Raw genomic sequence first — 24,870 nt, 5'->3', positions numbered from 1 at the left:
AAACAAAAGGCAACGATAAGAATCCACCAGGGAGCACAGACTTCCCTGCAGGGCACCCAGTATCAGCAACACACAAATGCCCAGCAGCAGTCTTCCGTCCCCGAGCATAATCATACGCATGCGCAGAACTTAGCTCATCCTAGCCCTAACAACCCATATCCCTCCGCCGGCCTCTTCCTTTCACGCATCTTACTAATCAAACACTATCGTAATGATAGATATTGATACAAACTTCACCATTTAGCATTGTGAAGCAAGTCTTTCATAATCCATATAAACATGACAAACGCTAATAAGTAATTGCGTGTTAGCAGTGTTGCCTCCGCGACGTGTGCGGCGGTGATGCGGCCGGGACACTGATCACTGTGTACATCCGCGCACAACGCGGGGGACTTTTCTTCGGAGATTTTCGGCGCCGATGAGACGGCATTTGAAGTAATCGGGGTCGGTAGAGCGGGAAGCCCCTTGGCTGGTAGCTGAGCAGCCGGGATCAGGCCGTGCGGTACAGGCACACTGGGCACGGTAAGCAGGCAGGAGGCATTTCTGTCAGGTTACCGAATCTTTTCCAGGTCAGTGTTGGGTGTCGGGCCCTACCGGATGTGGAAGTTGATCTCTTCTGTGGTAAAAAATAATTCAACTTCCCCCGGAACCCAGATCATCCGAACGATTTCCTGTTTATTGCGTTAAAGTCGGCAGGTTTCCGGGGATCCGGGGTGCAGCTGGCTGGCTCGGGGCGGCGGGATGAAGCGGGTGGCGGGATGGGAGGCCTCGCGGTTCATCAGGCGGGAATGTGCCCTCCCCTCCCCCATTGTACATGGCGCCCCTCTCCCTGCCGCCTGTATGTATAACGCACAGACGACCGGTGTTACCGGCTCCCAGAACGTGCAGTGTGTGTGCTGCGGGCCCGGTATTGCAGCGTGTGGCCTCGGGATTATCAGCTCCATGGACAGAACAAAGGCGCGCACTGGCAGTGCCACACAATAGGCACCAGCTGAATGCTCTTGTATTCAATGTTCATATTAAAATGCTGTCTGGTGATTATTTTTCCGCTCAAACGGAGATTTGATGTCAATTATTTTGTTTAATTTAAAATTGTAATGTTCAGTTATAGCAGGGGATGAAGAGGACCTCTGCACTGATGTGATTTGGAACGTTTAGGGCCCCTTCACATTAAAGGGATACTGTAGGGGGAAAATGAGTTGAACTTACCCGGGACTTCTAACCGTCCCCCGCAGACATCCTGTGCCCGCGCAGCCACTCACCGATGCTCCGGCCCCGCCTCCGGTACACTTCTGGAATTTCAGACTATAAAGTCTGAAAACCACTGCGCCTGCGTTGCCATGTCCTCGATCCCACTGATGTCACCAGGAGCGTACTGCGCAGACACAGACCATACTGGGCCTGCGCAGTATGCTCCTGGTGACATCAGCGGGATCGAGGACATGGCAACGCAAACGCAGTGGTTTTCAGACTTTAAAGAGAGTCTGAAGCGAGAATAAATCTCGCTTCAGACCTCATAGATAGCAGGGGCATGTTTGCCACTGCTAAAACGCCGCTATCTCGCGGCTTAACAGGGGTCCCTTACCCCCCAAATCCCCTCTGTGCAGCGGGGATCTCTTCCGGATTGAGGCAGGGTTAACCGCCGCAGCCCTGCCTCACGCGCGTCTGTCAGACGCGTATCTCCTCTCTCCCCCGCCCCTCTTAGTCTTCCTTCACTGAGAGGGGCGGGGGAGAGGTGGCGATGCGCCGCTGATAGACGCGCTGTGAGGCAGGGCTGCAGCCGTTAGCCCTGCCTCCAGGAGGAGCAAAATCCATTTTGCAAGGGGGGGATTTGGGGGTGAAGGGACCCCTGTTTAGCCGCGGGATAGCGGCGTTTTAGCAGGGGCACACATGCCCCTGCTAACTATGAGCTCTGAAGCGAGATTTATTCTTGCTTCAGAGTCTCTTTAAAGTCTGAATTTCCAGAAGTGAACCGGAGCATCGGTAAGTGGCTGCGCGGGCTCAGGATGTCTGCGGGGGACCATTAGAAGCCCCGGGTAAGTTCAACTCATTTTCCCCCGACTCCCCTACAGTGTCCCTTTAAGTCCATTGAGTTGTGTCACAACAAGACCCCAGTTATTTGCTTTAGGGCTGGTTCACGCGGATGTTTACTGCCGGTGTTCTGGACTCCGCGTTAAACGTTCCCATTCAAGTGAATGGCTTTGTGCGAACGTGGTGTTTTTCCGATCCCGATTTTCCCTGGTGTTAGAGGTGACCCTGTGGGACGGTTAAGGGCCTGTTTCCACTACACACAGATTGGATGCAGAAAAACTGACTCCAATGAAAGGCTATGGGAAAATCTGCATCAGAACAATCGCGTTTAGTGGAAACAGGCCCATAGGCATTCATTAGAGTCAGTTTTTCTTTATCCAATCTGCATGTAGTGGAAACAGGCCCTAACCGCAGCGGCTTACACTGGGGGACGAAAAACGCAGCTCGGAACTGAAAGCCCGAACATGATGTATGTGAACCAGCCCTTCAGGTGGCCACTAACGGTCCAATTTCTAGCAAAAACTTGCTCGAGCAATCATAAAGTCTGATTGGATTGGATTGGTTGTAAATCTCCATTGATGGATATAATCGATTACAAATGATTATAAAAAAAATTTTTTCGTTGAACTAAAATTTGGAGTTTCTTGTTGGTTGTGATAGGAAGCAAAGATTGGTTTGTTGATGGTGTAGTGAACAATTTCACTTCGGATCAGAATTATCTGATCGCTCAAACGATTTTTTGCTAGAAATTGGATTGTTAGTGGCCATCCTTAGGGGGAACCAGCAGGAAACCTCTAAGGCAGTGGTTCTCAACCTGGGGTCTGCATCCTGATTTTCTAGTCATCGTCATGTGCAGGAAGTGATCATAGCAAATCAGAGCTTTGAAAAACTATCCGCTAATCAAACAAACCTGCTTCTCCCTGAGTTCTCATAGACATGACCATCGCTGTGAAAGAGGAACTTTGTACAAGGTTAAAGGGTACCTCCAGAAGAACGACAGAGCCTGTCATGACAGGCTGTGTCTAAGGATCCATTCACACTGAATGCTGTCAGTTATAACTGAATGGACAACTGATTAGCAAGGTAATGCCTATGTCTCCCTATGGCTTAGTTCACATTAGATGCGTTTTAACTGAAGCTTTTTCACAGCGCACTGCTATGGAACAGCTAGCAAGTTAAAATGCACCAATTTTTCAGTGTTAATAGGCCCTTAAAGAGAACCAGAGATGAAGCACCCTCATGTATTTTACCTTATAAATCAGTGGGAACATGACAGTAAACACCTAATCTGCTCTTTGTTACATTGTTCCCTGTTTAATTTGCCTGTTATCACCTCTAAGATAAGAATCCCGACTAAGCAGTCGGCTGGCTTTGCTACAGAAAGATTATAGCTGAGACTGTGTTCTTTTGTGTCTTTTCAAGTCCAAGCCTGCCCCCTGCTGGCTTTGCTCAGAAATCATTATAGCTGAGTCATTATAGCAAAGCCAAACTCAATGCTCAGTCCGGGATTCTTATCTCAGCTAGATAACAGACACTTTTAGCAGTGAGGATGGAACAGAGAGCAGGGTAGGTGTTTTCTCTAATGTTCCCACTGATTTCTATGGTAAAATACATGAGGGTGCTTCGTCTCTGGTTCACTTTAACAATGACTGATCGAATGGTCTTATAAACTTACCTGAGCCAACGTCACAGGTGGCGCTCCGCCCTCCTCCTCAGGTATGCAGTTGTGGCCATGGCATCATATCCCTTTGTTCGGTCATCACATTGCATCTTTGAGTCCCCTAGGGGGACAGGGAAATGTTGAACTTAGCCATAAGCGTCCAGGACGGGACGACGTGATTGAGCACACCGTTGTAAGTTTGCATTCCAGCATTACATTGGACACAGTGAGCATGTGTCAGCGGTTCCTATAGTTAACACAGGATCTAGAGGACATGATCTGCACACGGAGGAAAAACGTTTTAGACATTTATTTAGGAAAGGGTTCTTTACAGTCAGTGATTAACCTCTTGAGTACCACAGTGCTAAACCCCCCCCTGGTGACCAGGCCATTTTTAGTCAAATAGGCCACTGCAGCTTTAAGGCCAAGCTGCGGGGCCGCACGACACAGCACACAAGTGATTTCCCCCCCCCCCCCTTTGCTCCCCACCAACAGAGCTTTCTGTTGGTGGGGTCTGATTGCTCCCCCATGTTTATTTTTTTTTTCATACAAATATTATCATTGTTTTTTTTTAATAAAAAAGTGTGTTTCTTTAAATATTTTCCCTCCCTCCACAGCCGGCCAATCATGGCGATCGGCTGTCATTGGCTTCTGCCTATGAGAGCTGATCGCTCTCCAGTGTCCCCAGTACAGCGCTGCTGCAGATCGCAGCGCTGTACAATGTAATTAGACAGCGATTTCGCCATCTAACAGTCTCCCGACTGAAGGAGGGCAGCCTGCGCACAATCTCCTGCACTGCGTGCCCCAAGGACTTTACGCCGATCGACGTGACGCGGTCGGCAAGCAGTTAGGATATGGAATGCATTGCCACAGGAAGTAGTTATGGCAAATTCTATATCTGTATTTAAAGGGGGCTTAGATGCTTTCCTTGCATTGAAAGACATCCATGGCTATAATTAGTAGGTAATGCCCAGTGGTGTTGATTCAGGGATCCCTTTTGAGGCTAATTGGACCATGCTTTGTAAGGGTTTTTCGCCTTCCTCTGGATCAACAGGGATATGTGAGGGAGCCGTCTTTTTTTAAACCCAAATAACTATGATCTGTGGACATGTCCGTTAGTCCATTGTATTCCTTAGCAGAAATAGGTGTGTTTTTATCTTGTAGTGTAAACCAAGCCTTGGGTATTTGTGCTTTGTTATAGTCCAATTCATATACCTCAAGTGAAAAGGGGAGGAGGTTAAGGACCAGAGGCCCTGTTTAGTGCCCTGCAGTTTGATAAACAAGACATGGGACTCAAAATAGACAGGCCCTGTTCACATTAGCAATTGCGGACGGCCGTGCGTTCGGAACGCTACGCATACGAATGCACGCCATCCGCGTTTGTATCTGGGCTGTAGAGTCGGAGTCGTGGAGTCGGAGCAATTTTGGGTGCCTGGAGTCGGGGAAAAAAGGCACCGACTCCTAATGAATTTAAACTGTAATTAAATTAGAAAATATGATAAAATGTTCTATTTCTCAGACAATAGTCATCATAAATAATTTATATATACAGTAATAGCTGTGCTTAGTTTACAAAACTGAAATAAACCAATCAAAATTAGTTACTAGTGCTGCTTCAATAAAGCAGTCCCCGTATTTTTAAAGTCAGATTTACATATCTGATTGTGACTGTACAAATTGTAAAATTTGGTTTGGTGACTAAGAATTAAAGGGTACCCGAGACGGATGAAAAGAAGAGTTTTATACATACCTGAGGCTTCCTCCAGCCCCCTTCAGGCCAATCAGTCCCTCGCTGTCCTCCTCCACAACCTGGATCTTCTGCTATGAGTCCCGGTAATTCAGCCAGTCAGCGCAGTCCGGCCACATGCCGCTCCCACAGCCAGGAGCATTCTAGTGTAGTATGCTCCAGCCGGCGGAGTGTGTGCATGCGCACTACGCCAAACTGGCTCAAGTACCTGGGACTCCTAGCAGAAGATCCAGGTGGCGGAGAAGGACAGCGAGGGACTGATTAGCCTGAAGGGGGCTGGAGGAAGCCCCAGGTATGTATAAAACTTTAAAGGGGAACTGAAGTAAGAGGTATGCGGAGGCTGCCATATTTATTTCCGTTTAATCAATACCAGTTGCCTGGCAGCCCTGCCAGTCTATTTCTCTGCAGTAATATCTGAATAACGCCAGAAACAAGCATGCAGCTAGTCTTGTCAGATCTGACTTTAAAGTCTGAAACATCTGATCTGCTGCATGCTTGTTCAGGGGCTATGGCTAATAGTATTAGAGGCAGAGGATCAGCAGGGCTTCCAGGCAACTGGTATTGCTTAACCTTCCTGGCGGTAAGCCCGAGCTGAGCTTGGGCTATGCCGCCGGAAAGCACCGCTCAGGCCCCGCTGGGCCGATTTGCATAATTTTTTTTTTTGCTACACGCAGCTAGCACTTTGCTAGCTGCGTGTGCAATGCGATCGCCGCCGATCCGCCGCTATTCGTCGGCCGCGCCCCCCCCCGACCCCGTGCGCTGCCTGGCCAATCAGTGCCAGGCAGTGCTGTGGGGTGGATCGGAGTCCCCTTTGATGTCGGTGACGTCATCCCGCCCGTCGCCATGGCGATGGGGGAAGCCCTCCAGTGGCTATCATGTAGCGAGACCTTGTTTCGCTACATAAAATAAAAATGGCTTTGCTGCCCCCTGGCGAAAACCGCCAAGAGGGTTAAAAGGAAATAAACATGGCAGCCTCCATATAACTCTCTCTTCAGTTCCCCTTTAATTTCATCTGTCTCAGGTTTACTTTGTTACACAGTAGTACTATACTCTACATATGCTCTCCCCACAGAGCTGCAGGGAATCCACTGAGAATGTTGTGCACATTGAACACAGAGGTGTTGTCTATCACCCATAAACCTGGTTCAGATTGTGCATGAAGACTGTGTAATTGAGGAAAAATCACCTCATTCTAGTGCAGAGTACCTGCATATCACTCTTACATGTACCCACAGTCACATTGCCTAGGGCCCGATCCATGTTCAGATTGTGCTTGAAGAATGTGTAATAGAGGAAGAATCTCCTCATTCCCCTGCAGAGTACCTGCACATCATTCTTACATGTACCCACAGTTACATTGCCTAGGGCCTGACAGATGTTCTTTGTTTCGGTCTGTACCTTTTACAAGTACTCTTACCAAGGACTATATGGCAGCCTCCATATCCTTCTCACTTTAGTTGTCTTTTAAAATTCCTAAGCTTTGACAGTTAAGAGACGAATTTCATGTTACATACTTTCAATCAACAACATTGTAATATGCAAATTAGAGGCGTCGGAGTCGGTGGAATCCTAAACTGAGGAGTCGGGAGTCGGTGGATTTTTGTACCGACTCCACAGCCCTGGTTTGTATGCGTTGCATGGCTGATCCCATTCACTGAAGTGAATGGGTCAGCCGTGCGTTTCTGGAAAAAATGCGTGCAGCATGTGTTCCCGGACCGCACTGGTCCGGAACGCTTGCACTGTCTGATGTCGTACGTGTCGGCCTTCTGCACGCGTTCCCGAAACGGGGCGTAAAGACTGCAGTGATTTATTTTATTTTTTTTTTTTTTAATGGGTCAGATCATGTCTGTTCTTGTTTTAGCCATTGCATGCTGGTGTGGAAATGTTCTGTTGCACATTTTTTTTTCTAGACAGTTGTGTTATTTGCAGAATGGTCGGTCTTGACTGGCAGTGGACACTGCATGACTGCAATACATTTGTTAAAATGTATAAAACAATACTCCTGCATACCTCCCAACATTTTAAAATTAGAAATCGGGACACAGGCCACACCCCCAACACAGCCCCTAGTCACGCCTACCATAACGTTTTTTTGAAGATTTTTTTTTTAAATATTGATGCCCTTATATTTTTTAATAAATATATCCCTCATATACCCTGCCCGTAGGTGGGGCTAACTGTAATATAGTTATACCAGCTAATGTAGTTACATAAAAAAAATTTGAAGTAAATGCACATGACAGACAGCGTTTCCCCAGTAAATGCACGTGATGAGAGCCAGCTTTTCACAAGTAAATGCACATAATAAGAGACAGCTTTTCACCGGTAAATGCACATAAGAGACAGCTTTTCACCGGTAAATGCACATAATAAGAGACAGCTTTTCACCGGTAAATGCACATAATAAGAGACAGCTTTTCACCGGTAAATGCACATAATAAGAGACAGCTTTTCACCGGTAAATGCACATAATAAGAGACAGCTTTTCACCGGTAAATGCACATAATAAGAGACAGCTTTTCACCGGTAAATGCACATAATAAGAGACAGCTTAATAAGAGGCAGCTTTTCACCAGTAAATGCACATAATAAGAGGCAGCTTTTCCCCAGTAAATGCACAAAATAAGAGACAGCTTTTCACCAGTAAATCCACATAATAAAAGACAGCTTTTCACCAGTAAATGCACATAATGACAAACAACCAGTGTCCCCAGTATATGTAGCCAGTGATATATGTGCCCAGTATACGTAGCCAGAGGTATATGTCCCAGTATATGTAGCCAGGGATATATGTCCCGGTATATGTAGCCAGGGGTATATGTCCCAGTATAGGTAGTCAGGGAGTATATGTGCCCAGTATGTGTAGTCAGGGGGTATATGTGCCCAGTATATGTAGTCAGGGGGTATATGTGCCCAGTATATGTAGCCAGGGGTATATGTCCCCAGTATATGTAGTCGGAGTATATGTCCCCAGTATATGTAGTCAGGGGGTATATGTGCCCAGTATATGTAGCCAGGGATATATGTCTCAGTATATGTAGCCAGGGGTATATGTCTCAGTATATGTAGTCAGGGGGTATATGTGCCCAGCATTTGTAGGCAGGTGTATAAGTCCCCAGTATATAGGCAGGGGTATATGTCGCAGTATATGTAGCCAGAGGTATATGTCCCTAGTATATGTAGCCAGGTGTCTCCCCCCCCCCCCTCCCCCAGCAGGAGGAGAGCAGCGCAGTGGAGGGAGAGCGGTGGGCACAGCAGCGGCGAAGGGGGGCCATTTCCCCCTTTCCCTCACCTTAGGGTGCTCTCCCTCCCTCGCTCTCTCCTCCTCAACTAAGTGCGGTGGCTGGCAGCGGGCGGAACTTACCTTCCGTGTCTCCGCCTGGCCAATCAGTCGCAGGCGCGGCCGCGCGGGATGATATGCTGCTACTCTGGTCTGGTCCGGTCCAGAGCAGTGGCTGCGGCACCAGAACTTCCGGCGCTTGGAGCGACACGGAAGGTAAGTCTCGCCTGCTGCCAAACAGCACTGCACTTAGTTTCGGAGGAGAGAGCGAGGGAGGGAGAGAGAGCACCCTAAGGTGAGGGAAGGGGGGGGGAATGGCCCCCCTTCTCCACCGCTGCCCACAGCGCTGCTCTCCTCCTGTTACGGGCGGCTGTCAACACTGACAGCCGCCCGGGACTTGGGGAGCTCATACTGGGATAGTGGGAGAGCCCCCCAAAATCGGTAGAATCCCGACGAAAACGGGATGGTTGGGGGCTATGCTCCTGTATTGTGTATCCCAGCCACAAGGATATGTGCCCGGTCAGGAGCATAACTCATCAAGCTGTCAGTTTATCTGTTATTCACTCCTAATAGTCCTGTACAAAGTTCCAGTTCCGCCTCCAATAATGAGTTATTCTAAAGGATCTGAGCACCATAATTAAGAAACTTATGAAAATGAACCTCCCCCTAAAGGAAGTTTGTAAATGATTTAGGCTTTGCAGGAAAGGAGGGGCAGCAAGCATTTACTTTTGGAGCGCTGCTACCTAGGCTCCTATCTATATGCGGGCCTCCATCTTGCTTCTCCCTGTGCTGCAGATGCAGCAGCTCAAATTGTCTGCAGTCATGTTACCCATGCATGCTGGGAGATGTCCTTCAATGTGAATACATCTCCTGTCTGGTTGTACCAGAACATTGTATCATTTTTTTTCTGATTGATTTTCCGATCATTTCTGTACAAAATTGATTAGAAAAAAGATTGCATGGTGTGTACCGAGCATTCCTGTTATAGATTTAGAAAGTAAATAACAACTTGATTAATGAAGCTGGTTTTTAAAGGACAACTGTAGTGAGAGAGATATGGAGTCTGCCATATTTATTTTCTTTTAAGTAATACTGATACTTTGTCTCTAAAGCTACGTACACACATGCGACAACGATCGTTCGTTGTCAATGACGAACGAACTTTTAATTGATGAAAGAACGACCTAAGTAAAGTTAGTTTTGAAAGGTGTGTAACGATCAGATCGTTAGAACGAACGTTACATCACGTAAAAGGAACTATTGCGCCTGCGCATAAAAATGAAAAGTTCCATGGAGAAATAGTGAAATGCGCATGTCAAGTCTAGTACGAACGACCGTTTCCAACGATGTACTACTTTTGCAAACGATCGTCGTTGGAAAAAATCCGCCAAGCTAGGTCGTTCGTTTTTAACGATCTAGCTCGTCCGTCGTTAGACTTAATAGTCGTTGGCTGCTTTTTTTTAAACGATCGTCGTTTGAAACGATCGGGGAACGATCGTTTCAAACGACTATAGTCGCATGTGTGTACGCTCCTTTATACTGTTAGACGTAGATCCTGAACAAGCATGAAGCAGATCAGGTGTTTCTGCCATTATTGTCAGATCTGATTAGATAAGCTGCATGCTTGTTTCTGGTGTGATTCATACATTACTGCATCCAGATAGATCAGCAGGTCTACCCAGCAACTGATATTGTTTAAAAGTAAATAAATATGGCATCTTCTCACTACAGTTGTCCTTTAAGTAATCATTTGGTTTCTGAAGTTGAGTCAGTTTTAATTCACTGTAAATTCTATTTCAACTCCTGCAGTTCATGCAGATCAGAAAGTCACAGAATGAATGCTCATCTCTTCAAGTAAATGGTCCAAAGATGCAAAAGAAACAAACCAATAACCTCCACAGTATATGATTAAATTTCTATTCAAAGTAGCTATAGATGATACAATTTTTAATATCCTCTATTTGATCTGAGTAAAGGTGGCACTTAACTGTATAGTTTTTGTTGAACGATCGTAGGTAGTCCGAGATAGGGACTGTAGGCTCGTTTTTGTTTTTTCAAACTCGGCATACACCCGGTACTTTGACCCAACTTAAACAGACTGGCTTCATTGCAGCACTCCTGTATTGGGTTAGGTTTGCATCATCGTTTGATACTGTTATCTTATTTCATTTTCTCCTAAAAAAAAAAGTTTTTGAACAACAGAATCAGCAATTTTTATTATACAAAGGTGTACCACAAGAACACAAACCCTGAACCACTTGAAACATACACACTTCCATTCACAACCAGACCCATTATGGTCCCTTAAACCCCCAATCAGGGTTAATTAGCTTGAAATCTATGTTGTGGGAGATGTTTCTATAGCTTAGATGGGACAGAGTGGCGTGCCGGAAAGATTGTACTAAGGGAACTGCATCTGCCAAGTTTGAAGGGTACTCAAACTGAGAAAGACACGGATCTCCCCCCAACCCCCCCCCCCCCCCCCTCCTTCCAAAATAACACCAGCCACTCGACTCTCCCACTGATTCCGCCCCTCCAACACTTCTAACCCCAGCCCTTCCACAAGCACGCAGACCATGAGCTCCAACCAGAGTCAGACTGAACCAGACGCACGCCTGCCCGAGGCACACGCCCCGGCCGACACCGCAGCCAAATACACCAGCGGTAGCATCAGGCAAATGGCATTCTTCAAAAGGAAACACCCATATCCCCCCTCGCCTAGGCTCCCCCCAAATGCAGTATCTAGAGCTCTGTTCCCCCCTTTTGTTTCTGTTCATAGCTAGGTACATCTATCAAAATTATTTGAACAGGAAAGGAAGAGAAAATAAAGGTATTAGGACGGAGTTTAATATTTTAGGAAAGAACATTCTGTTATCTAACAAACCTAAGGAGCTTCTGTCACTTTGCTGTGATGTGTGCAGAAGAATTACCCTTTTGTATTAGATGGGAGAAAGAGCTAGGCCCAAACTTCAAGGAGAAATGGCAGGTGATTTGGAGGGAGCTAAGTAGGATACAAGACTACATCTGACACAATACAAAGCATGGTAGTACCTGACTCCTGTTAGGAAAAAAAACATAGTTAAAAATACCAGTGACAGATGTTTGCGCTGTGGGACGGAACAGAGGGATGTTTTGCATGCATATCATGCTAGTTGCCCCCAGTGTAAGTAGTATAGTTGCCCCCAGTGAAGGTAGTATAGTTGCCCTTAGTATAGCTAGTATAGTTACCCCAGTGTAGCTAGTATAGTAACCCCCAGTATAGCTGCTCCCAGTGTAGGTTTTATAGCTGCTCCCAATGTAGGTAGTATAGCTGCTGCTCCCAGTGTAGGTAGTATAGTGTCCCCCAGTGTAAGTAGTATAGCTGCCCCCAGTGTAGGTAGTGTAGTGGCCCCCAGTATAGCTGCTCCCAGTGTAGGTAGTATAGCTGCCCCAGTGTAGGTAGTGTAGTGGCCCCCAGTATAGCTGCTCCCAGTGTAGGTAGTATAGCTGCCCCAGTGTAGGTAGTGTAGTGGCCCCCAGTACAGCTATTATAGTGGCCCCCAGTATAGCTGCTCCCAGTGTAGGTAGTATAGCTGCTGCCCCCAGTGTAGCTAGTATAGCTACCCCAGTGTAGGTAGTATAGCTGCTATCAGTATAGCTAGTATAGTGGCCCCCAGTGTAAGTAGTATAGCTGCTGCCCCCAGTGTAGGTAGTATAGTGGCCCCCCGTGTAAGTAGTATAGTTGCCCCCAGTGAAGGTAGTATAGTTGCCCTTAGTATAGCTAGTATAGTTACCCCAGTGTAGCTAGTATAGTAACCCCCAGTATAGCTGCTCCCAGTGTAGGTTTTATAGCTGCTCCAAATGTAGGTAGTATAGCTGCTGCTCCCAGTGTAGGTAGTATAGTGTCCCCCAGTGTAAGTAGTATAGCTGCCCCCAGTGTAGGTAGTGTAGTGGCCCCCAGTATAGCTGCTCCCAGTGTAGGTAGTGTAGTGGCCCCCAGTACAGCTATTATAGTGGCCCCCAGTATAGCTGCTCCCAGTGTAGGTAGTATAGCTGCTGCCCCCAGTGTAGCTAGTATAGCTACCCCAGTGTAGGTAGTATAGCTGCTATCAGTATAGCTAGTATAGTGGCCCCCAGTGTAAGTAGTATAGCTGCTGCCCCCAGTGTAGGTAGTATAGCTGCTGCCCCCAGTGTAGGTAGTATAGTGGCCCCCCGTGTAAGTAGTATAGCTGCCCCAGTGTAGGTAGTATAGTGGCCCCCAGTACAGCTATTATAGTGGCCCCCAGTATAGCTGCTCCCAATGTAGGTAGTATAGCTGCTGCCCCCAGTGTAGGTAGTATAGTGGCCCCCAGTGTAGTATAGCTGCTCCCAGTGTTGGCAGTATAGTGGCCCCCAGTACAGCTATTATAGTGACCCCCAGTATAGCTGCTCCCAGTGTAGGTAGTGTAGTGGCCCCCAGTATAGCTGCCCCCAGTGTAGGTAGTATAGCTGCTCCCAGTATAGCTAGTATAGTGGCCCCTAGTGTAGGTAGTATAGTGGCCCGCAGTATAGCTGCCCCCAGTGTAGATAGTATAGTGGACCCCGGTATAGCTAGTATGGTGGCCCCAGTGTAGGTAGTAAAGTTGCCCCAGGAGGGGTGGGCGGCGCAAGGAGAGGCAGCAGGGACAGCGGTGGGGAGGGGGGACAGATTCCCCACCCCCCTCACCTGGGTCCCCCCCCCCCCCCTTCTGCACTCTCCCCCTCCAAAATGCAGGCAGCAAACAGGCAGGGCGGGCGGAGAATAACTCCCACTTCACTTCCGCGTTCCAGTTGATGGAACGCTGTGTCACCGTCACGTGCCGCCTTCAAAGTCGGTCACTGTGCTTCCGCTCATAAGGAAGCACAGTGGGCGGTATTGAAGGCGCAGAAGAGGCACGTGACGGCGATGCAGCGTTCCAGCGGCTGGACCGCAGAAGTGAGGTGAGTTATTCTACTCCTGCCTGCCTGTTTGCCGCCGCATTTTGGAGGGGAAGAGTGCAGAAGGAGGGGACCCAGGTGAGGGAGGGGGGATATGTTCCCCCCTCCCTGCCGCCATCCCCGCTGCCCCTCCTTATAGCGCTGCTTCCCCTCCTGCTCTGCCACCATGGGGGGTCGTGGCGACACCCCCCTGACTGTCAGTCACCCGGTGCGCCACGCCCCCTGCGCCCAATGGTAGGAACGCCCCTGTGTACATGCAACTTCATCATATGGGTCAAACCATGCTAGAAGAGTGATCAGTCAGATTACATGATCTTTACTAGTTGGTGTTGTGTTCGCTTGCATCGAAGGTCCATTGACTCTCCTTTTCACATAAATAATAAATGTTGAACTGACCTGTGATTTCCTGTGTATTTTTGAGTCTGGTATGGTAGCTTTGCACAGAGCTGTGGAGTCGGAGTCTGAGCTATTTTGGGTACCTGGAGTTGCAGTCGGTGGTTTCATAAAGGAGGAGAAGGAGGAGGAGACGAAGTCGGAAGATTTTTGTACCGACTCCACAGCACTGGTTTTGCATCAGACTTTCATATTCAGCCACCATTTAATCTGTACTTGGCCTTAGTATTTGCAAAGTACAGATTAAATTAGTATACATAATTGTATTCCCTATGAATATAACCTTTTTAATTAAGGGACCATTCACATGTCTTGTGCTAACATGCATTTAACGCAGTACATCCATGTCCCTATTGTGGGTCCTTTGCTGATGTGTGACATTCTCTGATAGGTGGCAATGCATTACACTGTCCAGATAAATGAAAATGTGCAGTGCTGCATTGTAATGCGGAGGACAGTGATGCAAGTGACATTTGTATAAGGGCTTAACCTGCGTCCAGGGTGTGTTAGCTGTACACTGCATTACAGTGGAATCCAATGCGCAGTGTGAAATGGGCCCTAAAGCCCTCCCTAGTTTGCTATCCTTAATATTTAATTGTTGGCAAAGCAGAATAGTGCAGTTACACAAGTTTCACATTTAATGCAGCAATTCTACAGAAAATTCTCTTTGGAAACAAATTGGTGCTGAAAGGAGAGTAGGAGTTTCTACCCAAGGTCCATGCCTTCTCACCTGACCACATCTACCTCTTCTGCTGAGAGATCAACTCTTTGTGGCCAGCAGTGCAGTTTGAGAGTTCTACCTTGCTCATTGTTATTAAAGTCAACCTGAGGTGAAAATAAATCGCAAAGTATTAGACAGCGCTTTGTTTTCTGGCACACAGTCACTCTAACTGTTCAGGCTCAGTGCATTCAGAAAGTTGAGCCCTACCACTCTGATGCGGGGACTCACTGTAGTCTTATACTCTATTGCAGTGGTTCCCAACCTTTTCCGGCCCGGGGAACACTTTCTGACCAAATTTTGCGCGACCTAGTGGACAGGCTATGAGGGGAGGGGGCTGGGTTGCGGCTGCATAGCTAGCATAGTTGCCCCAGTATAGGGAGTTTAGTTGCCCCAGTATGGCTAGTATAGTTACCCCAGTATAGCTAGTATAGTGCCCCAGTATAGCTAGTATAGTGCCCAGAATGGGTAGGTAGTGCCCCAGTATAGCCAGTAAAGTGCCCAGTATAGGTAGGTAGTGCCCAGTATAGCTAGTTTAGTGCCCAGTATAGGTAGGTAGTGCCCCAGTATAGCGTCCTAGTATGGGTAGGTGTGCCCCTCCCCCCTCCACGGCCACCGCTCCTGTTACCTTATCATGAGCGGGCGGCCGCTTGTCCGATTAGATTCCCCCGTAGTAGCCGCTCTCCTCTGTGGCATCTCCTATTACAGCAGCGTGCGCTCGGCGGCTGCTGTGATGACCAGGAAGCGGTACAGTAGCGGCGATATGCATTGCCATTACCATGGGAACCGCTGTACCGCTTCCTGGTCATCACAGCAGCCGCCGAGCGCGCTGCTGTAATAGGAGATGCCACAGAGGAGAGCGGCTACTACGGGGGAATCTAATCGGACAAGCGGCCGCCCGCTCATGATAAGGTGACAGGAGCGGCGGCCGCGGGGAGGGACGGCACACCAGGCACTAGTGTGCCACGGAACAGCGGTTGAAAAATGCTGCTCTATTGTACATGTAATCGTGCTCCGTCTTTCACTATGCCGCTGCTTCGCACCAGGGCGGAGTCGGAGTTGAGGAGTCGGAGCAATTTTTGGGTACCTGGGGTCGGGGGAAAAAATGCTCCGACTCCTAATGAATTTTAGTCTGTATATTAAAATAGAAAATATGATAAAATGTTCTATCAGATAATAGTCATCATAAATAATTTATATATACAGTAATAGCTGTGCTTCGTCCACAAAAGTGAAATAATCCAATCAAAAAGGAGTTACCCGTATTTTTAAAGTCAGAAATACATATCTAATTGTGACTGTACAGTATATATGATGTGTACACAGGAATTTTTTATGTATACTAAATAACATCTATGCTGTAAGAATAAAGCCTGATGTGTAGCCGTGTCACTAATAGAGACGGTCAATGAGATGGAAATAATTATGCGTTTATGCTGATTTATGCAAATGTACGCACTCCCTTTGCTCATGAAATCAAATAATTTGATATGTTGTTAAAATTTGGTTTGGTGACTACGAATTAAAGGGTTCCTGAGACAGATGACAAGGAAAGTTTTATACATACCCGGGGCTTCCTCCAGCCCCCTTCAGACTAACCAGTCCCTCGCTGTACTCCTCCGCCACCTGGATCTTTTGCTATGAGTCCTGGTAATTCAGCCAGTCAGCACAGTCCGGCCGTGTGCCGCTCCCACAGCCAGGAACATTCTGCACCTGCCCAATAATGCTGCACAGGTGTAAATACGCTCCCAGTGGCGGAGTGTGTGCATGCGCACTACGCCTGACTGGCTCAAGTACCTGAACCCATAGCAGAAGATTCAGGTGGCGGAGGAGGACAGCGAGGGACTGATTAGCCTGAAGGGGGCTGGAGTAAGCCCAATGTATGTATAAAATTTTAATTTCATCTGTCTGAGGTTGCACATCAGAGTACCTGCACATCACTCTTACATGTACCCACAGTTACATTGCCTAGGGCCTGATAGATGTTCTTTGTTCCTGTCTGTACCTTCTACAAGCACTCTTACCAAGGACTAGTTTTAGTCTATGATTAAAAGTATTAGAGGCAGGAGATCAGCAGGATAAAATATGGCAGCCTCCATATCCCTCTCAGTTAAGTTGTCTTTTAAATTTCCTAAGCGTTGGCAGTTAAGAGATGCATTTCATGTTACACACTTTCAATCAACAAGATTGTAATATGAAAATTAGAGGTGGAATCTTAACCTGAGGAGTCGTAGTCGGTGGATATTTGCACCGGCTCCACATCCCTGCTTTGCACTGTAGATCCTTGGGTGGCACGCGGAAGAGAGCAACATTGGACTACTCTGACTGCTAGGATCAGTGCCGTTGTTGCCTGGAGTGACGGGCGCTTCACTCTCCCTCACCCTGCACTGCCTACAGTAGAAAAAAAAATTCATTCCACTTTTATTTAACCCCTTTATTAAGATACTTGGAAGAATATTGTAAAAGTGAAATGGAAAGCAGACTAGCTCCAGTTTTCACTTTTTGTACATTCCAGGCTTTTACACACAGACTGGCATGTTCCTTGACAAGAAGGGCCACAAGTGGCTTTTTGGTGCTTTATATACCCACTTCAGATGAAAAATACTGTAGCCAAAATCTTAACGGCAATGTAATTTAGAGTACAAGTATATAAACTGTACCTGTACAAAACAGAACAAACCTGGTGGTATGGAAGTCACTGTGGATCAAAGAACTGGTGCAGGCAAGGTAGTCAGAGCTTCCCAATCACTTAGCTGATGTCCACACAATGTCCAGAAGTCCGTAACAAATTCGTGTGACAATAAACCTCAATATGAGAGGGTCATGACTGGCCCACTATTGTCTTTGATTTATTCAGAATTATTTAAAAGAAATGTCAGGTTAAATGGTAGCCTTTTTATTCTCAATAGAATTTATTTGAATTGCTTTTTTTTTTTTTTTTAAGAGATGAGACGATTCCCAAATTTTCATGAATCCGGATCTGAATCCTAAAAGGTTCTTCAATATCTTGAATGTTGAATCTTTGGGATTCTTTGTATATGAATTTCCTCGATCTGTATTAGAAATCTGTGTTCAATTACCTATGTATATAGTGCCCCCTTAGATAGATACCACCCCTTTACAATGAAGAATACATCACCTCTTTAGAGGCAGGTCTCCAGCAGCAGCTTGTCAGGGTCTCTTTGGGATAACATCTTGTCAGGTGCCGTCGTCTCTCCCTTTTGTAAGGCAGTTTCCAGGTTTAAGAGCTCTCAAGGCAAACTACTGTGATGTTTTAGCCAAAGGTGCGCCCAGTATTAGGTAGCCCCCAGAATAGGTAGCCAGCCAGATGTGTTCTCCAGTATAAGTAAGTGGAGGAGCCCCCAGTATAGGTAACCAGATAAGGTGCAGCATGTATAGGTACCTTCATCTTCTTCAGCCTGACTAGCCCACAGTGCTGATTTACCCTCTTCTAGTCTGGAAATTACATCCATCTCTATATGTACAGTGGCTTGCAAAAGTATTCGGCCCCCTTGAAGTTTTCCACATTTTGTCACATTACTGCTACAAACATGAATCAATTTTATTGGAATTCCATGTGAAAGACCAATACAAAGTGGTGTACACATGAGAAGTGGAACGAAAATCATACATGATTCCAAACATTTTTTACAAATAAATAACTGCAAAGTGGGGTGTGCGTAATTATTCAGCCCCCTGAGTCAATACTTTGTAGAACCACCTTTTGCTGCAATTACAGCTGCCAGTCTTTTATGCCTCATCTACACGAGGCGATCTGGCGGCTCGATTAGCCGCCGGATCGCCTCTTCCGCATCCCCGCTCGCCCGCGCGTGCGTCGCATTTGATTCCCCGCCGGCGCCAAACAAGCAGGGAATCGGCGGTAGCAAGATCCGTCTTGTCGGATCTTATCAATCGAGCCGCATCAGCGGCTCGATTGATAAGGAACATCGCTACGTGTAGACGTAGCTTTAGGGTATGTCTCTACCAGCTTTGCACATCTAGAAATCCTTGCCCATTCTTCTTTGCAAAACAGCTCCAGCTCAGTCAGATTAAATGGACAGCGTTTGTGAACAGCAGTTTTCACATCTTGCCACAGATTCTTGATTGGATTTAGATCTGGACTTTGGCTGGGCCATTCTAACACATGGATATGTTTTGTTTTAAACCATTCCATTGTTGCCCTGGCTTTATGTTAGGGTTGTTGTCCTGCTGGAAGGTGAACCTCTGCCCCAGTCTCAAGTCTTTTGCAGACTCCAAGAGGTTTTATTCCAAGATTGCCCTGTATCTTGCTCCATTCATCTTCCCATCAACTCTGACCAGCTTCCCTGTCCCTGCTGAAGAGAAGCACCCCCAGAGCATGATGCTGCCACCACCATATTTGACAGTGGGGATGGTGTGCTCAGAGTGATGTGCAGTGTTAGTTTTCCGGCACACATAGCGTTATGCATTTTGGCCAAAAAGTTCCATTTTGGTCTCATCTGACCAGAGCACATTCTTCCACATGTTTGCAGTTTGCCACAAGCCATGTGGGGGGCACAGCAAATGGGACTTCTTATGCTTTTCTGTTAACAATGGCTTTCTTCTTGCCACTTTTTCATAAAGGCCAACTTTGTGCAGTGCACGACTAATAGTTGTCCTATGGACAGATTCCCCCACCTGAGCCGTAGATCTCTGCAGCTCGTCCAGAGTCACCATGGGCCTCTTGACTGCATTTCTGATCAGCGCTCTCCTTGTTCGGCCTGTGACTTTAGGTGGACGGCCTTGTCTTGGTAGGTTTACAGCCATACTCCTTCCATTTCTGAATGATCGCTTGAACAGTGCTCCGTGGGATGTTCAAGGCTGTGAAAATCTTTTTGTAGCCTAAGCCTGCTTTAAATTTCTCAATAACTTTATCCCTGACCTGTCTGGTGTGTTTTTTGGACTTCATGGTGTTGTTGCTCCCAATATTCTCTTAGACAACCGCTGAGGCCGTCACAGAGCAGCTGTATTTGTACTGACATTAGGTTACACACAGGTGCACTCTATTTAGTCATTAGCACTCATCAGGCAATGTCTATGGGCAACTGACTGCACTCAAATCAAAGGGGGCTGAATAATTACGCACACCTTACTTTGCAGTTATTTATTTGTAAAAAATGATTGGAATGATGTATGATTTTCGTTCCACTTCTCACGTGTACACCACTTTGTATTGGTCTTTCACGTGGAATTCCTATAAAATTGATTCATGTTTGTGGCAGTAATATGACAAAATGTGGAAAACTTCAAGGGGGCCGAATACTTTTGCAAGCCACTGTAATTGGCAAGTGTCTCTGTGTCCGTTTTTGTCCCTGTGTCAGTGCTTTTTAGCACTGCGCATGTGCAGGGACAAGACTCAGAGACACTGCCGACGGTGCTGAGAGACGGAGGACGGGACCAGAAGGGGCGGGTGTCACGGGGGCACGCGTGTGTCGGGCGTCGCGTGCAAGCATGCGCGCATTGGTATAGTGACAGTCCTAGCCCATTTTTAAACGGTCTAAGTAACTAGTTAGATATAAATATGTAAGCAGGGTCTTATACTAGCTATATATATATAAAATTAATATTATTTAGTCTATCTTTATTGACTTCATAACTAAATGAAATTATTTTTTTCCAACATATTTCTTCTTGGAGATTTGAAGTATAACATGATGGATAGCTAACCATTCATAGTTTTATATAAGCTGCCACTAACTGAACCCATTTCATGTATTTAAAGTATGCCTGTAGTAAAATGAAAAAGTACATACATAAAAGCACATACAACTGCTTACCATCTGTGCTATCGCTGTCCACCTCATGAGTCTCTGCAATCTCAATTAATCAAATATTACAGCATTTACATGACCTGAAGTGATCATGCTTAGGCCTGGTCATGGATTGCTCACATACTGAGAGTAGTGTTGTGTTTGAGTGGTGGGGGTGGCCAGCGGCAGTATACATGGTAAATACTTGTACAGTCTGGTACCTTATGGTGCCTCTATCTTTATGTATGTACATTATTTTTTATATTTTTTTCTACAGGTTTGCTTTAAATTCTTCCTGCATGTGTGTGGGTGGGCAGGTCAAGCAGAGCAATGTCTATTCTGCTCTCATTCCAACCAAATGTAAGTAAAAGTAAACTCCTTGCTCAAAATGTTAAACAAGTCTTGTTTGTTAATAAATGTTATAAGTGCAGATCCGGTCATATTGTGCTATTTTCCATTAAATCAAAGCTCTGGGTAGATCTAGTGGCTCAACAGCCCTGCCTTAATAAGGAGAACCGTGATTAATCTTTTTATCAGATTTCAACCGCATTTCCCCCCTCCAAAACCATAGACAATGTTTGGTACTATGTCTCTTTAATACAATGCCCATCATCTTAGTGGGACCACTGTGTTTTTTAAGCTATAGAAAATGAGTATTGAATATATTTGGGGGGGGGTTCTAGTAAATATATTTCTAATAAGAATATTGACTTTAATTTACACCAGCTGTTGGCAACTACCCGGGTAATCCACACATGCAAAGAAATGAAGACAAATAAGTCCATAACTTATGTGTAGTAAGGAGGAATGACACAGGGAACCAATATTAAACATGCAAAGATAAGCATGTGCAAAACGGCATGGGAAGTCATCAAACCAGCTGAAATCTGTTGGTATTTAAAAAACAACAACAATCCTGCCCCCTCTCAATGCAAATTAAAATCAGTTGGTTTAGTCCTAATTTATAGCTATGGTAAGGTTTCTCATTGCCTTGTATCACACAAAAAGCATCTCATGAAGGCTAAAAGAATGATTTGGATCTCATAGACCAATCCTGACTCCTGTACCATTTTGTTACATGTATTCCCCAAGTGTACATACTGCAGTTTTTCAATGAATGTATGTAACTTCTCAGGAGTTAACACTGAACAGATTCAGATAAGAGCTTTTATTTATAAACCATGATGTATTAGTTTTCCACCTTGCACTTCACTACAATATTTTTGACACCATTATCCTACCTAACAAAGGCCCTGGGATCTGCGTCTATGGGCTGTGTCCATGTGCATCTGGGCTCAGAGCCGCCGCCGTTGCCACATGCATGGGTGGATTCGGGCGTGCATGCGGACGTGGGGGGAGCTTGCCCTTGTGGGCCACATGTGCGCCACTGTTCAGTGCCAGTTATCTAACGAGCTAAAATGACCATATATACAATACATAGATATAGCTACTTTAGCTCCTGGAGCAATACCAATAGTGCTTTTTTTGTATTATGAACTGGCACAGTGGTCAGGCAGATCTTTAATCAGTTCTTAATATTTTTTTCTTGTGGAGTGTATACTGTAGTATCATATACTGGGCAGTCTGTAATCTGTTGCTGGTCAGGTTCCATCAAGTAACCTAAACAGATACAGTACAATCTTGTTCTAGTAAACTTGGATGTAGTAAACACTTGGCTATAGTAAACTCGGTCCCCAAGTCCTGATCGTGCACCTCTAGGAATATACAATGTATGACAAATACTGATATAGTAAACGTTTGGCATAGTAAACTACTTGGCCAGGTCCCTTGGAGTTTTTTAGTATCAGGAATTCTACTGTATTACATGATACAGAATGACTAATAACTGGGAAATTTAGTTATAATTTGGAGGACAAACCTTGCCGTGTATTACAGTGGTGGAAGCTTTGCATTGGGAATATCTTCATCAATTAATAATTCCATGTCACAATACTGTGATAACCAGGAAAGTATAAATAGGGCATTTAATATAGATATTACTCTTATAGTCCCTATGCCCAATATAAATCTTAAGAACGTATGGGAATATTTAGTGAAAACCTCAGAAAATGTAGAAAATCTTTTTCTTTTTCTGGAAATGAAGCAAAAAAACTAGTTGCTATGCAGTGCTATCTCCAGAATTTTTCTTTCAAATGGGAGGGTTAATGCTGCAGTCAGATGAACAAAAAGTAGGTAAGAAAGAGAGAAAAAAGTGTGTTTAGGCATGGCCACATGCTGCCAAAACTCTGAAACGCCCCATATTTTGTTGCAGGTTTCTTTCCACCTGACCCAAACTGCCCCATCTTTACTACATCTGTTTCTCAAAAATGTGATTCAGCTTTTTAGTTATTGCCTCTAGTCATGTGTCATTCGTCATTTGCATCAGACAGTGAGAGCAGAGGACAGACCAAAGGCAGGTGGTGGACCATAAAAATCCATCAGCAACCCTGGCAATGAGGGGTAACACCAATGCCCATTTCCCCTGCATGCTGGATTATCTTGCCTGTATTGTCATTTCTTAACAACCCCCCCCCCCCCCCCCAAAAAAAAGACAAAACACTCCTTTATATTGCACATAATTCATGAAACTAGCCTCCTAGATGAAGTTGACTACATTCCATAGCATCTGCCTGTAATGTTCTGCTCTTACGGCCCCTCTTGTGTTTTCTGTTCCATGTCTATCTTGGTCTTCTTCACCTCTACCCCTGCTGCAAATGCCACTGCCTCATTTATAGCATTATCAGTAGTAGCAACCACTGTACTGTGAAGGTCATTCCTGGGGGCAAATTAATTCATGCCATCAGGGATATTAACCACTACATCATCAGACTTTGTATACCACCGTATTGGAAACCCATTAACTCACACCAAGAATATCTAATCCAACCTGTTCAATGCTAATATGATTTATTTTATAGTATTATATTAATATTTGGAGCTTGGATACCATAAATTCTTTAAAAGTCATTACAGATTAAAATGAACAGTTCATGCTGTGTACAAATGTTTTCATGTCCTTGACTTGCATTTCACCATTGGTCAAAAGTGTGGAGAATGCTTGAGCCTTCCATGGATCAGCACTCCACAGATCATTTATATGCTTGTATGTGTCATATATATATATATATATATATATATATATATATATATATATATATATTATATTTGTGAAACATCTCAGACATTTGTATTTCTCATTTTTTTATAGATGTCTTTGGTAGACTTGGGAAAGAAGCTTTTAGAGGCTGCGAAGGCTGGTCAAGATGATGAAGTCCGCATTCTAATGGCAAATGGAGCACCTTTCACAACAGATTGGGTAAGTATTTAGTGTAATACACTGTAACTTTTTATTTTTACTCCAGATCTGCAATCATTAGAACTTGTGAATAATATATACTGTAGCATGTCCATCTTATGGCATTGAATGTTGGCTGTGGTAGAGAGAAACCTAGACTAATTGTTATAGGGCACCTGGAGTCAGGGGTTTACGGAGGCTGCCATATTTATTTCCTGCTGATCTTTCTGGCTTCAGTAGTGTCTAAATCATACACCTGAAACAAGCAAGTGGCTAATCTAGTCAGACTTCAGGCAGAGCGACTAATCTGTATGCTTATTTAGAGTCTATGGATAAAAGTACTGTATTACAGGTAGAGGATCAGCAGGACAGCCAGGCAATTTGCATTGATTAAAAGGAAATAAAGTCAGCCTCCATACCTTTCTCACTACAGGTTCCCTTTAATAATTAAAAATATGGGGTCAACACAGCTTTGGAATTTGCAAATCTCTTTTTGTGTGGATGGTTAATTTTCTTGCTTTTCTTGTCCAGCTTGGAACTTCTCCACTTCATCTAGCAGCTCAATATGGACATTATTCCACAACAGAAGTATTGCTTAGGGCAGGAGTCAGTAGAGATGCACGTACTAAAGTGGACAGAACGCCCTTGCATATGGCGGCTTCAGAAGGACATGCAAACATAGTAGAAGTATTAATCAAGGTGAGAACCCACTTTGTTATGGTTTGTATTAAAGCTTTGTTTCCAAAACTGTGGAACTATTACCACAATTGTAACTTCCACTCTCATTGTAGGACTCTGCTATTTTTTGCAGAATTGTTATGTAGAAAGCTCTCCTAAGTCTAGGACCAGCTGTTAGTTGCCTGTACCAAAGAGGGAAGGTAAAGCTAAAGAGGAATCCTGGCAGTGGGAACCAATATGTGAACGTTTCCGTCATGCCCTGCTCTGCATGTGGGGGGAGGGGAGTCATGGAATGAACAATTATCAGCATTTTCATCCATGTGGAGAAGTATCTTGCACCTTATTGTTTTCTATATGCCCCCTCT

At 45.4% G+C, this 24,870-nt stretch overlaps 1 protein-coding gene across 3 annotated transcripts in view; it reads left to right on the top strand.

Moving 5' to 3' along the window:
• The first annotated feature begins 239 nt into the window (after positions 1-239).
• GABPB1 (GA binding protein transcription factor subunit beta 1) overlaps positions 240-24,870 on the top strand; it is a 75,504-nt gene continuing 50,873 nt past the window's right edge. Inside the window, exons 1-4 of one of the 3 annotated variants that reach the window (XM_068275378.1) lie at positions 240-522; positions 20,810-20,892; positions 23,741-23,848; positions 24,359-24,526. In XM_068275378.1, the coding sequence (XP_068131479.1) occupies positions 20,863-20,892; positions 23,741-23,848; positions 24,359-24,526 (306 nt within the window). In that variant the 5' untranslated portion in view covers positions 240-522; positions 20,810-20,862. The remainder of the gene's footprint in view (positions 523-20,809; positions 20,893-23,740; positions 23,849-24,358; positions 24,527-24,870) is intronic. The other 2 variants (XM_068275381.1, XM_068275379.1) reach the window with 2 other exon arrangements.

The sequence above is a fragment of the Hyperolius riggenbachi genome, chromosome 3, assembly GCF_040937935.1.
Source record: "Hyperolius riggenbachi isolate aHypRig1 chromosome 3, aHypRig1.pri, whole genome shotgun sequence".
In the NCBI taxonomy this organism is placed as follows: Eukaryota; Metazoa; Chordata; class Amphibia; order Anura; family Hyperoliidae; genus Hyperolius; species Hyperolius riggenbachi.
The sequence above is the reverse complement of the archived record's forward strand: the minus strand, read 5'-3'. Positions and strand labels throughout refer to the sequence as shown.